This window comes from Eumetopias jubatus, unplaced genomic scaffold (assembly GCF_037043125.1).
Source record: "Eumetopias jubatus isolate StellerSeaLion01/CBP00866 unplaced genomic scaffold, mEumJub1_p1.0 scaffold_10, whole genome shotgun sequence".
NCBI lineage: Eukaryota > Metazoa > Chordata > Mammalia > Carnivora > Otariidae > Eumetopias > Eumetopias jubatus.
Window position 1 is genome coordinate 115,525,668 of NW_028274816.1, and position 13,934 is coordinate 115,539,601.

At 36.6% G+C, this 13,934-nt stretch overlaps 1 protein-coding gene across 7 annotated transcripts in view; it reads right to left on the reverse strand.

The window, feature by feature from the left end:
• The window catches only part of TRIM37 (tripartite motif containing 37), a 134,834-nt gene that overhangs the window by 25,963 nt on the left and 94,937 nt on the right, over positions 1-13,934 (reverse strand). For 6 of the 7 annotated variants that reach the window (XM_028109170.2, XM_028109166.2, XM_028109168.2 and 3 more), the window contains exons 19-21: positions 11,033-11,338; positions 1,092-1,220; positions 546-735 (exon numbers count right to left, since the gene is read on the reverse strand). In XM_028109170.2, coding sequence (XP_027964971.1) covers positions 546-735; positions 1,092-1,220; positions 11,033-11,338 — 625 coding nt within the window. The remainder of the gene's footprint in view (positions 1-545; positions 736-1,091; positions 1,221-11,032; positions 11,339-13,934) is intronic. The other variant, XM_028109172.2, reaches the window with a different exon arrangement.

Here is a 13,934-nt window from a genome sequence, read left to right on the forward strand (position 1 = left end):
ACACATATATTCCAGAATCACTCTATCTTTTTAATGGATGGAAGTTTAATTGACATGGCTGGGATCTGAGTTTATGTTTCCTGGGCGAGAGATAAAGGTCACAATATATCCTTTTGAGAAATTCCAACTCTCAGTTTTGAAGACATTTTCATAAGAGAAGAGAAAATAGGTGAGATAAAAGTACAAAAGCAGTGTTAAAATAAAATTGCCAGAAGTGCTCTGTTACGTACAAAACATTTGTAAAAGACCTATGACATAATACGGCCCAACACATATGTCTTTGAAAAGTGTGGAGGAGACAGAAAGGAAAAAAAAAAGCTGACACATACATCAAAAACTCACAAGACAGAATTCACAGAAGGTTACACACTTCACTGCAAATGATCTCTAACATAACTGAATGTCTGACACTATCTCATTTCACTCCATTAAGAAAAAAAGGTCTCTGATACTTTATAGTTAGATTTTAATATAACAAACTTTGTCTACTAAAAAATTAACAAAGTAGAAATTTATTCATTATGATGTAGACCAAAAGAACCTACCCCAAGGTGACGATCTTCCTCCTTTTCTCAACAGCAGGTAAACCATTGAAAACTGCAACCACAACAGCATCCGAATCCAAAGCTTGACACTGCCGGTCTTCAGATTTTGGCAAAATATCACTGATAGTGCCATGTGTTAAGGCTCGGGGAGAACTGTGCTTGCTCCCAGAATGAGAGCTTCCTGGGGAGCCTAAAGAAAAGAAAGGGGATACTCAGAAAGAAGGCAAACAAAAGCTCTCTAGTCTCCACTTTAGAATATCTCACTACATAAACACTTTTAAACTTCAGGAAAACTCAAAACCAATTAAAAAATATATCCCAGTTTTTTGATGCCAAGTATTTAAAATTAAAGAATCCAGAATATGCAGTCTAATGGCTGCATTTTCTTACAGATGGGTGTGTTCTCTTGTGAGATCAAGGAACTTTCAAATCAAGTTTCAGCACGTCAGTGCCTTTAAAGATCTAAATCTATGTACACCATTAAGATCAGTTTTAAATAACAAACATCTACCCACTGAAAATATATTCTAAACTCTCCAAATTTACCTTCAGATAGAGTTTGACAGTCTCCCTTTGAACGGCTATTTTCCCCAGAGTCTATTGCTCTTCGAAGTGACAGACTACCTGCCACACTGGATCGAGCTGGCTTAGGTGAATTACTCTTCTTATTTGTGGCTGCAAAGATATTTAAAAATATTTCTGAGTAAGATAAAATAGCACAAAACTCACTACATAGGCAGTGAGAGGAAGGCTAATCTTATGGAATGTATTCTATCTACTGTGTCCAAAAAACCCAGGACACTCTGGTCCCAAATGGCTTATTTGGGGTCTTATGCAAAAAGTATTCCTACTTTGCTACTTGTGGACGAGAGTCAAAAAACAAAAACAAAAAACAAAAAACAAAAAAAAACACAAAACCAGAAAAATATTAGTAAACTCCAAAAGAAAAATCCTACCAGATATGAACTCCAATCTCAATACCAAAGTATTAAGAACAAAAATAAAACCCCCCAAAACACTTGAAAATTGTAAATTATTGGATTAACAAGAAAATCAATTAGAAATAAATCACAAATAAAATACACAAGATGTTTGTGGCTCAAACAATAATTAGGAAAAGAAAATGTATAGCCTTATAATGAATTAGAAAAAAATGAAACTAAGTGGCCTACTATGCACAGACTCGAGGAGCTAGAAAAAGAATAAAAATAAAAAGAAAGCAGAAGACAGACATTTAAAGGTAATAAACAGGATCAGCAAGGTAGCAGGACACAAGACCAAGAACTGATTATCTTTTTATAGACCAGCAAAGCACAATTCAAGAATGCAATTAAGTAACAATTCCATTTACCTTAGCATCAAATAGAATAAAATATTTAAGAAAAAATTTAATAAATATAATACTTGCACACTGAAAACTATCACACACTGCTGAAAGATAATAAAGATGGAAATTTTTTAATATTTGCAATAAATGCTTAATGAAAAAATACAGTGTTCACTGATCAGAAGACTTAATATTGTTAACATGGCAATACACCCAAAATTGATCTACAAATTCAACACAATCCCTATAAAAATTCCAACTGTTTTTTAAAATTTTATTTTTAATTTTTTTTTAAAGAGAGAGAAAAGGGAGGGGCAGAGAGAGTAGGCAAGAGAGACTCTCCAGCAGACTCCCAGCTGAATGAGTGAGGAGCCCGATGTGGGGCTCAATTCCACAACCCTGAGATCACGACCTGAGCCAAAATCAAGAGTTGGACGCTTAACCGAGCCATCCAGGAGCCCCAGCTGTCTTACTTTTTAACTGCAGAAATTGATAAGCTGATTCTAAAATTCATATGAAAAGATCCAGAATACCCAAAAACATCTTGAATGGAAGACTCACACTTCCGATTTCAAAAACTTACTGTAAAACCATACTAACCAAGACTGGTGGTATACTGGTGTAAGACAAAAATATTGACCAATGGAACAGAACTGAGAGTCTGAAATAAACCATTTATGGTCAATTAATTTTTGATAATGAGTCCAGGACAATTCAATGGACAAAGGGAAAAAAGAGATGGACAATAACAAGTGTTGGCAAGGATATGGAGAAACTGGAACCCTCAACTGGGTTCTAATTAGGAATTGGATGGGAATGTAAAATGGCACAGCTGCATTGGAAACAGTTATGGCAGTGCCTCAAGAAGTTCCCCTATAACCCAGCAATTCCACTTCTAAGCATATACCCAAGATAAATAAAAACATATGTCCACATAGAAACATGTACATGAATATTCACAGCAGCATTATTCATAATAGCCAAAAGGTGGAAAAACACTACATGATGCCCATCAAATGATGAGCAGGTAAACAGAACATGGTACACATATACAATGAAGTTATGATTCAGCCATAAAAAGTAATGAAATAATACATGCTACAACATGGATGACCATTGGAAATGTTATGCTAAGTGAAAGAAGCCAGACACAGAGGCCCATATTGTATGATTCTATTTATATGAAAAGTCCAGAAGAAGTAAAACCATATAGAGAAACTAGACTAGAGGTTACCAGGAGCTACCGGGAGCGAAAAATGGAGAGTGATTGTTCACACGTCTGGAGTTTTGGGGAGAGGGTGATGAAAATGTTGTAGACAGTGTTCTAGATAATGGTGATCATTACATGACTTTGTGAATATATTAAAAACTGCTGAATTGTACACTTGACGAAAAAGATATGAGAAAAAATTGCAGTGGAAAAATTGGTCTTAATGTATCTATAAATTATAATATGGTCCTTAACCATATTCTGTTAATAGACTATTAAATTAAAATAGAAACAAAGGTAGAATTTAATGTAATAAAAAGACAGATGCTGGAGTGGAGGGGGTGGGAGGGATGGGGTGGCTGGGTGATAAGACATTGGGAAGGGTATGTACTATGGTGAGCGCTGTGACCTGTGTTAAGACTGATGAATCACAGACCTGTACCCCTGAAACAAATACATTATATGTTAATAAAAAAAAATGGTAGAAGAGAGTAAATGAAAATATATTTAAGAACTAGTCTTTGAAGAGACAAATAAAATGGACAAGTTTCCAGCAAGTCAAATCAAAGGACAAAATAAGAAAACACATATAAGCAAAATAAGAGAAAAAGTTTAACAGCCCATATTCAGAGGACTTTTTAAAATTTAAGAGACCAGAATAAGTGGCTTTATACCAATAAATTTAAATATTTAACAAAATGAGTAATTTTTAAGGAAAATTAATTACAGAAACTGGCTTAAGGAGGAGAAATATGAGACCAATAAACACACTGAAGTTAAGCAGGTTGTTAAAGTTCTGTCCCTGAAAGAACTAACTGGTTTTATGAACGAGTTTCATTAACTTTTGAAGAGCAGATAAGCTGTTAAAATAATTTCATAGTATAGAAAAAGACAAAAGCTTCTGAATTTATTCCATAAGGCTGGCATAAAACTGGAATTCATATGGGTTAAGGATAATTTAACAAAAATACAACTCGATTTTACTTATGACTACAATAGTCAAGAATTCTAAGTAAAATATTAGCAAACTGAATATGGCAGTATATTTAAAAAAATTATAAATTATCAAAAGCAAATAGGATTCATTCTACTATTTCAAGAATGGTCATAATTAGATTAATTAGATAAAGAATGTAATTCTTTAAAGTTAAAATAATCGAACAAAACAATATGATCATTTTGACATAAGCCAAAAAAGCATAATTCTATACAACTTCTTGAGAAACAACAACCTCTTAGTAAGTGGAAAAAGAGGTAGTTTGGTGCAATGGTGAAAGCCATAGGCTCTGTGGTTCAAGTTCTTGGCTCTGCCAATTACCACTGTGAAACTCTGAGAATGCTGTTTAATGCCCTGTGCCTCCATTTATCTATCTGTAAATTGGGGATAAAAATAACTTGCCTCAGAGTTGTTGGGATTAAGGGAGTTAATGCACATGTGACTTACTTAGAATGATATCCCACAAAGAGTAAACAGTGGTACTTATTGTACACAGTAATTATTAGCAATAGAAGGATATATCTTTTAACTTGGTAAAAACTATTAAAACTCATAGCACAGGCGCCTAGGTGGCACAGTCAGTTATGCGTCTGACTTGGTTTCAGCTCAGGTCGAGACCTAAGGATCATGAGATTGAGCCCTGCGTCCAGCTCCGCACTCAGCACGAAGTGTGGTTGAGATTCTCTCTCCCTCTCCTGCCCCTCCTGCTCCTGTGCTCGCACTTTCTCTTTTCTCTCTCTAAAATAAATCTTTAATGAAATATATAGCAAATTTTATACTTGAGAAAACTAAAGGAATTCCTAAACAGAGTTGAAAACATTACAAAAATTCTATTACTGCTATTAGCATTGGTCTGAGATCCTAGCCTAGACAATAAAAAATGAAAAGTAAATAAGTAAAAAAAGAATGAACAAACTGTAATTATTTGCTGATATGATCATCTACTTAAAAATTCAAGATAACTGACTGAAAAACTTAGAATTTAAAAATTTCACTAAGTGGGCTGAATACAAGACAAACATGTAAAAACCAACAGTATTCCTACAAGTGACAAATAATTAGAAAACATTCTGGGGGGCAGGGGAGGAAATCCCACTCACAATAGCAACCTAAGTTATAACCTATTTAGAAATGAATATAACAAGACATATACAGAACTTATATGAAGAAAACTAAAACTGTGAAGTATAGACGAGAGATGACCAGAAAAATGGAGAGAAATACCACTTTTCCAGATGTTAATGCTTCAATACTGAAAAATGTCAGTTCCCCAAATTAAATGTAATTAAATCCATTAAATAGTGCAATTCCAGTCAAAATGTTTTTCTGGAAGAGTAAATATGCAAGAACCATCAAGAATATTTTGAAAACAAAAACAAAAATGAAGGCAAGTCAATTAGTTTACAAACTATGATATATAGTAGTTAAAAACACTACAAATATTCAGTTGAACAATATCAAATTGCTGTTTTTGCAGGTCAAAAACAAGTTGCATGTTGGCAATTTCATATGATTTAACCTCTGTGAACGAATTTAAAAACAACAATGCAAATATGGGAATTTGGTCTATTAATAAAGGATGCATTTCATATTGTTGGACAGAGTGGAATCTTCAAAAAACATGTTTCTTTTGGGGAAAAAAAAAATCACTGAACTTACCTCACACACCATCATGAAAAACAAATTATATATGGCATAGTGACCTAAATGTTAAAAAGTTAAAAAAAAATACCGTAAGAAAAGAGGGGTCATTTTTATAAACTTGGGAGTTAAAAAGGCCTTCCAAATAAAAACATTAAACCCCAAAACCATGAATACTATTAATAGATCTGTCTGAAATAAAAAATTTAAAACTTCTGTTTAGCACAAAAATAAAATCAAGTGACAACAAGAGGGAAGTACTTGCAAAAATAGGTAACAAAAGCTTTTTGCAAAAGTCCATCTAAAGAGCATTACTTCTTTTTGTTTTAGAATGTCATTTCCTTGACAACTAGATGAGGTTGAGTATCCTTTGAGATGCATACTGTCCATTTGTATTTCTTCTTACGTTAACGGCCTAATCATAACCTTTACTTCATTTTCTATTGAACTGTCATGCTTATTTTAGGAGAAGCCTATGTATTTGGCAATCATCCTCTCCTCTATTCATCTCTACTGGATTACTGCCACCAGTATCAAGCACTAAAATATCCCATAAACACACACACAGCCCAGAAATAAATGCTCACATGTATACTCAAATGATTTCTTTTTTTTTTTTTTTGAGTACTCTCTACCTCCAACATGGAGCTTGAACTCACAACCCTGAGAACAAGAGTCACACACTCTACTGACTGAGCCAGCCAGGAGCCCCTTTAATGATATCCAACAAGGGTATCAAGACCATTCAATGATGAGAGGAAAATCTTTTCAACAAATGGTGACAGGAAAGCTGATATCCATACACAAAGGAATGCAGTTGGACCTTTACCTAATACCATATACAAAATTAACTAAAAATAGATCCAAGACATTTATAAATATTAGATCTAAAACTATGAAACTCTTGGGGCGCCTGGGTGGTGAAGTCGGTTAAGCACTAGACTCTTGGTTTCAACTCAGGTTGTGATCTCAGAGTTGAGCCCTGCATCAGGCGCAGTTTCTCTCTCCATCTCCTTCTGCCCCTCCCCCCCAAATAAATAAATCTTTTAAAAAAATAACAGCAACAACAAAAAACCCCTACAAAACTCTTACAAGAAAACACAAGGGAAAAGCTTCGTAACATTAGCTTTAGCAATGCTTTTGTGAAATACGACACCAAAGCACAGGCAACAAAAGGAGAAAAAAAAAAAGATAAACTGGACTTCAAAAAAATTAAAAACTTTTACCATCAAAAGATACCAGCAGACACTATAAAATTTTCAACATCACTGATAAATGTGAATCAAAAGCACAATAATAAAATACCAGTTTACATGCATTACTATGGCTATTAGCAAAGACAAAACAAAACCACAAAATTGTAAATGATGGGGAAGATGTGGACAAACTGGAGTCCTTGTGCACTATTAGGTAGGAATGTAAAATGGTGCAACCTCTATAGAAAACTGAATGGCAATTCCTCAAAAAATTAAAAACTGAGTTACCATATGATCCAGCAATTCCGCTTTTATGTTTATATGCCCAGAAAAATGGAAAACAGGTTTTTTTTTAAAGATTTTATTTATTTATTTGAGAGAGAGAGAGAATGAGAGATAGAAAGCACGAAAGGGAAGAGGGTCAGAGGGAGAAGCAGACTCCCTGCTGAGCAGGAAGCCTGATGTGGGACTCGATCCGGGACTCCAGGATCATGACCTGAGCCAATGGCAGTCGCTTAACCAACTGAGCCACCCAGGCGCCCGGAAAACAGGGTCTTGAAGAGATGAACACCCATCCTCACAGCTGCATTATTCACAATAGCCAAAAAGTAGGTGCCAATCCAGTGTCTATCAAAAGGATGAATGGATAAACAAAAAGTAGCATACACATACACACACAATGGATTATCAAATAGCCACAAAAAGGGAATTTTTTTTTTAAGATTTTATTTATTTATCTGACAGAGATAGAGAGAGTTCACAAGCAGGGGGAGAGGCAGAGGAAGAATGAGAAGCAGGCTTCCCGCTGAGCAGGGAGCCCGGTGTAGGGCTCGATCCCAGGACCCTGGGATCATGACCTGAGCCGAAGGCAGACGCTTAATGACTGAGCCACCCAGGCGCCCCCAAAAAGAGAATTCTGACACATGCTACAATATGGATGAACCTTGAAGACGTTATGCTAAGTGAAATAAGCCAGACACAAAAGTATGTTTCCACTTATACAAGGTACCTAGAATAATCAAATTTAGAGAGACAGGAAGTAAATAGTGGCTGCCAGGCACTGGGAGGAGGAAGAGTAGAGAGCTACTGTTTAATAGGTAGAGAGATTCAGTTGTGCAAGATAAAAAGAGGTCTGTGAGGTGGGGGGATGGGTTAGCCTGGTGATGGGTATTAAAGAGGGCACGTTCTTCATGGAGCACTGGGTGTTATGCACAAACAATGAATCATGGAACACTACATCAAAAACTAATGATGTAATGTATGGGGATTAACATAACAATAAAAAAATTTGAAGAAAAAAAAGGTCTGTGGATGGATGGTGGTGACAGTAGCACAACAATGTGCATGTACTTTATGCCACTGAACAGTACTACTTAAAGAGGTTAGGACAGTAAATTCTGTTTAACAAATTGTGGTAAATTCCTTTTAAAAAAATTGAACATCAGCAATGCCATTCTAGGTATACCCAAAAGAACTGAAAGTAGAGACTCAAACAGATATTTGCACACCCAAATTCATAACAGCATTAATCACAAAAGCCAGAAGATGGAACCAATGCAAATGTCCATCGATGGATGACATGTGGTACATACATACATGGAATATTATTCAGCCTTAAAAAGGAATGAATTTTTTTTTTTTTTTTAAAGATTTTATTTATTTGACAGAGAGAGAGACAGCGAGAGAGGGAACACAAGCAGGGGGAGTGGGAGAGGGAGAAGCAGGCTTTCTGCCAAGCAGGGAGCCCGATGCGGGGTTCGATCCCAGGACCCTAAGATCATGACCTGAGCCGAAGGCAGTCGCTTAACCAACTGAGCCACCCCGGCACCCCAAAAGGAATGAATTTCTGATACATGATGCAATATGGATGAACCTTGAAGACATTATGCAAAAGTGAAATAAGTCAGCATAAAAAGACAAATACTTTATGGTTCCACTTATGTAAGATATCTAGAATAGTCAAGTTCACAGAAACAGAAAGTGGAACAGTGGTTGCCAGGGGCTGGGTTGGGGGTGGAGTTATTATTTAACGGGTATAGAGTTTCAGTTTTACAAGATGAAAAAAAGAAGACAAATACTTTATGGTTCCACTTATGTGAGATATCTAGAATAGTCAAGTTCACAGAAACAGAAAGTGGAACAGTGGTTGCCAGGGGTTGGGTTAGGGGTGGGGTTATTATTTAATGGGTATAGAGTTTCAGTTTTACAAGATGAAAAAAAGTTCTGTGACTGCATAGTGATGATGGTTGTACAACAGTGTGAATGTACTTAATGCAACAGAACTATACACCTAAAAATATCTATAATGGTAAGTTTTATGTTATGTACATTTTACCATGGTAAAAAAGAAATAGGTCAAAAAAAAAAGCATATATGCTTAAGAAAGTGAAAACATACACAGACAGATAACAGCAAACTCTTTCTTGACTTCACATGCCTTCCAGGTACCACCCAAACTTCCGAAGGAGTTGTGCAATAATGCTCTAGTTTCTCATTGTGTTCACCCTGCTACACTCCTCCATGGGAATGATTATTAAAAGGGCCACCCACATTTCAACTCGACACCTCTCAATGGTATGACCACTCCACTTCTTTGAGATATTATCCCTTCTAGTTTTTCTCCTACCTTAATGATTAAATTCTTTTCAATTTCCTTTACTGGCCTCCCCTTCATTACCAGGCCTTTAAATGTTAAAGTGCCCCAGAGCCAAAATTCCTCTTCTCCATTTAAAGTTACTCCATACTTGTTCTTATTCAATCCCTGACTTTAAACAATATCTGATACTGTTGATTCCCAACTGTGACCACATATGCTTCAGATTCATGTACCATTCACCTGCCTAGAAGACATTTTACTAGGATAACTAGGAGATATCTCAAACCTAACATGTTTAAACAAGAATCCCTAAACTTCCTGCCCCCCAACTCCCCCCTCAACCCCCACACCAGCTTTTCCCTTATTTGATTTGCATCTAAATTAATGATAGTACCAGTCACTAAGCTGCCTGGGACAAAAACTTAAACACGATTCTTAGTTTTTTTTTTTTTTCTTTCCATACAACACTATCCAGCCTTTCTTATCAGGGTTGTGGGAAAGAACTGAGCCCTCTTGGTCTAAAATATCCATTGTAATTAATTAATTGACTTCTACGTATCTAAAATAGTACTAGTTATGTAGCATCCTTGGGAGAATTAACAAAGATGGGAACCTCAGACGAGAAGGGTGCTAGACTATGAGCAAGTCCACCTACCCACCATAGTAACTCCAGAATAGGCCACCATATTTCACACACACTACTGTTATAGGCTGTTTCACAAATCCCATTCAACCCCTTTCAGACCCTTCTTCATCCAACAAGCAAAGTAATCTTTGGAAAAGGTAAATCCGATCATAAATGCCCCTCCCCCGCCCCCCATTTTTATTCTCTAGAGATTCCTCCTAAAATCAGAATAAAACTCAAACTCCTTATCCAGGTCTTACACGTCCATACCTGATACAGACCCTGCCTACCCCTCTGACTTATCTCCTAGTGTTCTCCCCACTGCTTTGTTCACCATATTAAACCATATTGGTATTCCTTTGAGCTTTCAAACATGCAGAACAGCAAATACTTTATCAGTGACTTTGCATTTTCTGTTCTGTTTACCCAGAACAACATGTCCCACAGATCTTTGCATGGCTGCCACCTTCTCAACCTTTAGATCTCAGTTCAAATGCTGCCTCCTCAGAGACCTTCTCCTACCACCCTAACCTAAGCAGCACACTCATATTCCCATCCCATTCCTCTGTTGTTTCCTTCACAGGACTTTTTACTAACTGAAATTATCTTTACTTGTCTACACATTTTAATGTCCGATTCCCACCACATGAATATATAAAAGCAAGATCCAAGGGGTTAAGGATTTTGTCTTGTTTATTGCCCAGCACGGAATATGCAATCAAGAAATGTTAGCTCTATACAGTAGAAAATATACAGTTTTGAATGGGAGAAAAGGCTGTATATATAGTCTTACTTCATTGTAAGAAAGACGTTTAAATATTATTATTCTGAAAATAACCCACTCTCTAGCTTCCCAAATGACACACAGAGAAATGACATTAAAGGATCCACTTACAGTTTCGTATGTAACCAGCAACTGATGACTTTGCCAAGAGCTCCATTCCCAAATCCTGTAATCTGCCAGAGTTTTCGGCTCCACAAGCAGCCAGAGCTGCCTGGTCAACAGAAAAAAGGCTTGCCTGCATGTCTCCAGAAGCAGCATTGCTGCTTTTGATTTCTGAAAGTGTATTCTTTACATCAGTTTTCATACATTGAACTTCAGCCATCTGAGTTTTGAGTCTTTTTAGCATCTTTAAATCAGAGGGAACTCGCCACATGGCCTGCTGCTTCCTTTGGTCTTTATCTTTTCGAGAATATGATGCTTTAGAGAGAAAGTTACAAGTCATGTTCCATTCATGATAATGTCAACATATGCAGACTTGATGTGTAAAAAAGCTTAAGTGCTTTAGGTGGTATTAATAATAAAAGCACGCATTAAATTCCATTAATGACAGTAAAGAGAGCGACAAGCACCCTGACTGTATTCACACCCTCAGAGTTAGAATCTGGTTCGCATGATAACCACTCAAATCTGAATTAGTTATTTAATTCTAAAAGTTTAAAAAAGCTGCCCTACTGCCTATGCTTTCTTCTTTATACTTCTCCATTTTTCTCAAATTTCCTACACTGAGCTTTTATTATCTTCATAATTGAAAAAATGAAAATAACCCAGAAGCCAAACAGTCAAATCTGCTATACATAGTATGTACAAATACATATATTCCAACTAAGTTTAAAAAGTTGTCCAGCTATTAAGTGCCATGGAACATCATAAAAGAATAGTTTCCTGTCACTGAGTCTTTGCAGTCTCTAAAGTAACAATGTTTTCTCTCTTCCCAGAGAAAGTAGCTGTTTTTCAACCCACCCCCCACCCCGCAAATATTAAAAGGAGAGGCTATTTTGAGTATCAAAGAATGTTATGACTGACTCAAAGCAGAAAGAAACCAAGCCCTACAAACAAAAAATGGGGGACCAATAGACACTAACTAGACAACTGAACTTGCCTACATATTGCAACAACCTTCTACCATAAAAAAGGAAGTACAGTAAGTAAAAAGTAGATATTATAGTGTGTTCAACAGCCATTCCCCCACTTCTAACTTGCCAAAAGGACTCAGATTGTGTTCAGGTGTCAGGTGGTAGGCAGCAATGTGCTCAAGGAGGTTAGACCCCTCCTCTGGCCTCAGGGCATATGGGTCATTCCTCTGACAGTGTTTAGGGAGGGTACATGACTCACTTCCAGCCAAAAGTCTTCTGGGAAAGTCTTCTATCTTAATAGATTTTATTATCTTTGTTTATTTAAGAAACATCCATAAGGAGCTTACTGAATTGAATTAAGTCATTTAATTCTCTCGTATCAATCCTCTGAGGTAACTAAATTCTATTTTTATCTTCATTTTATTTTATTGGGGGGGAGGGGCAGAGAGAGAGAGAGAATCTTAAGCAAGCTCCACGCTCAGCACAGAGCTTGACATGGGGCTCGATCCCATGACCTGGCCAAAATCGAGAGTCAGACACTTAACTGACTGAGCCACCCAAGCGCACATAAAAAGAATTTTCTATAAATGACGTAAGTTGAGATTTTAGAAACTCAGGATTTGGTCTCAGATCTACCATTTAGTTGCTGTAACTATGTAGAAGTCCACCAACTTCTGAGTCCATTATTTATTTATAAAATGAAGACAATAATATACTCCTAACAGGGTTGTCACCAGGCTCAAAAAACTCTGTTTATGAAAGCATTCTGTGGTGTAGTCCCCATCCAACCCCTTTCCACCAAGATGTCAGAAATGTTTTCTAAAGCCCGAATCAGATATTACTTTCCTGTTTAAAATCATTCACGAAAGCACCAGCATCGCCCATTACCTGAGGCCCCTGTCTCTCAGTGGCTCTATCTTCTACCTCTACCCCAAATATATCCCAATGTTTTGGTATTACTTGCAACTCTGTAATACACAGGCAATGCCACATTCCACTCCTATACATTACACATGTCCTATCCCCTTCTCTCTCTGTTAACCCAAACCAGAGGAAATCTGAAATGTCTACTCCTTCAGGCACCTAAACCACCAAGAGAGGCATCTCTTCTTCCAAATCAATTCTTACCTAATTTTTTTATAGTACTTAGAGTATACTTCTATTGCAGCACTTACCACTTGTTACAGTAAGGAAGACAAACATACAGACTGTGAACAACTTATGGTGGAGATTATATCTTAGTGATCTTTGTATTTCAGGCAAAACAACTTATGGCACAAAATATTCAAAATGTTTTGCTAATAAAATCTTGCACCCCACATCTACATGGACTTAAATATGAAAATCTGTATTAACCCACATGGTTCAGTTTATTATTACTAGAAACTGACAAGGATTTTAAAAAGTAAAAATCCCAGATGGGAAAAATAAAAAAAAATTAATCAAGCCTCCTTAATCTGATAGATAACTACTGAGCCTGTTTCAAATGCTAGGCATTGTGCTGGGCAGGGAATACGACAGCAAGTAAGATGAACCCTTGGTCTTTGCCCTCACAAAGCTCACAGTCTGGCTGGAAAAGTGAAAAATAATTTTAGTACCATGTGATAACTGCCAAGACAGGAAAGTGTAATGAGATCTTATACCACAAGAACCTGACAATTCAATACTGCACTGAAAATAAGCATTCCTGAATGTGCCAGGTTACAAAGTTAATTAGAATTGAGTCTTGTCTGTAACAATCCTTTCATATCATTCAGTTATGGCCTTCAAGATTGACAGTTCTCTAAAGCTTCTCCAGACATCAGTATCTATCAATGCTACCACCATTCTGGTCATCTAAGCTTCTTCAGAGTCCTCCTTACCACATTCTATTCAGTTGCCAAGCCTCTAACTCTAACTTCATGAGATTCCAAATATTACCACTGCCATGCTACAAGTAA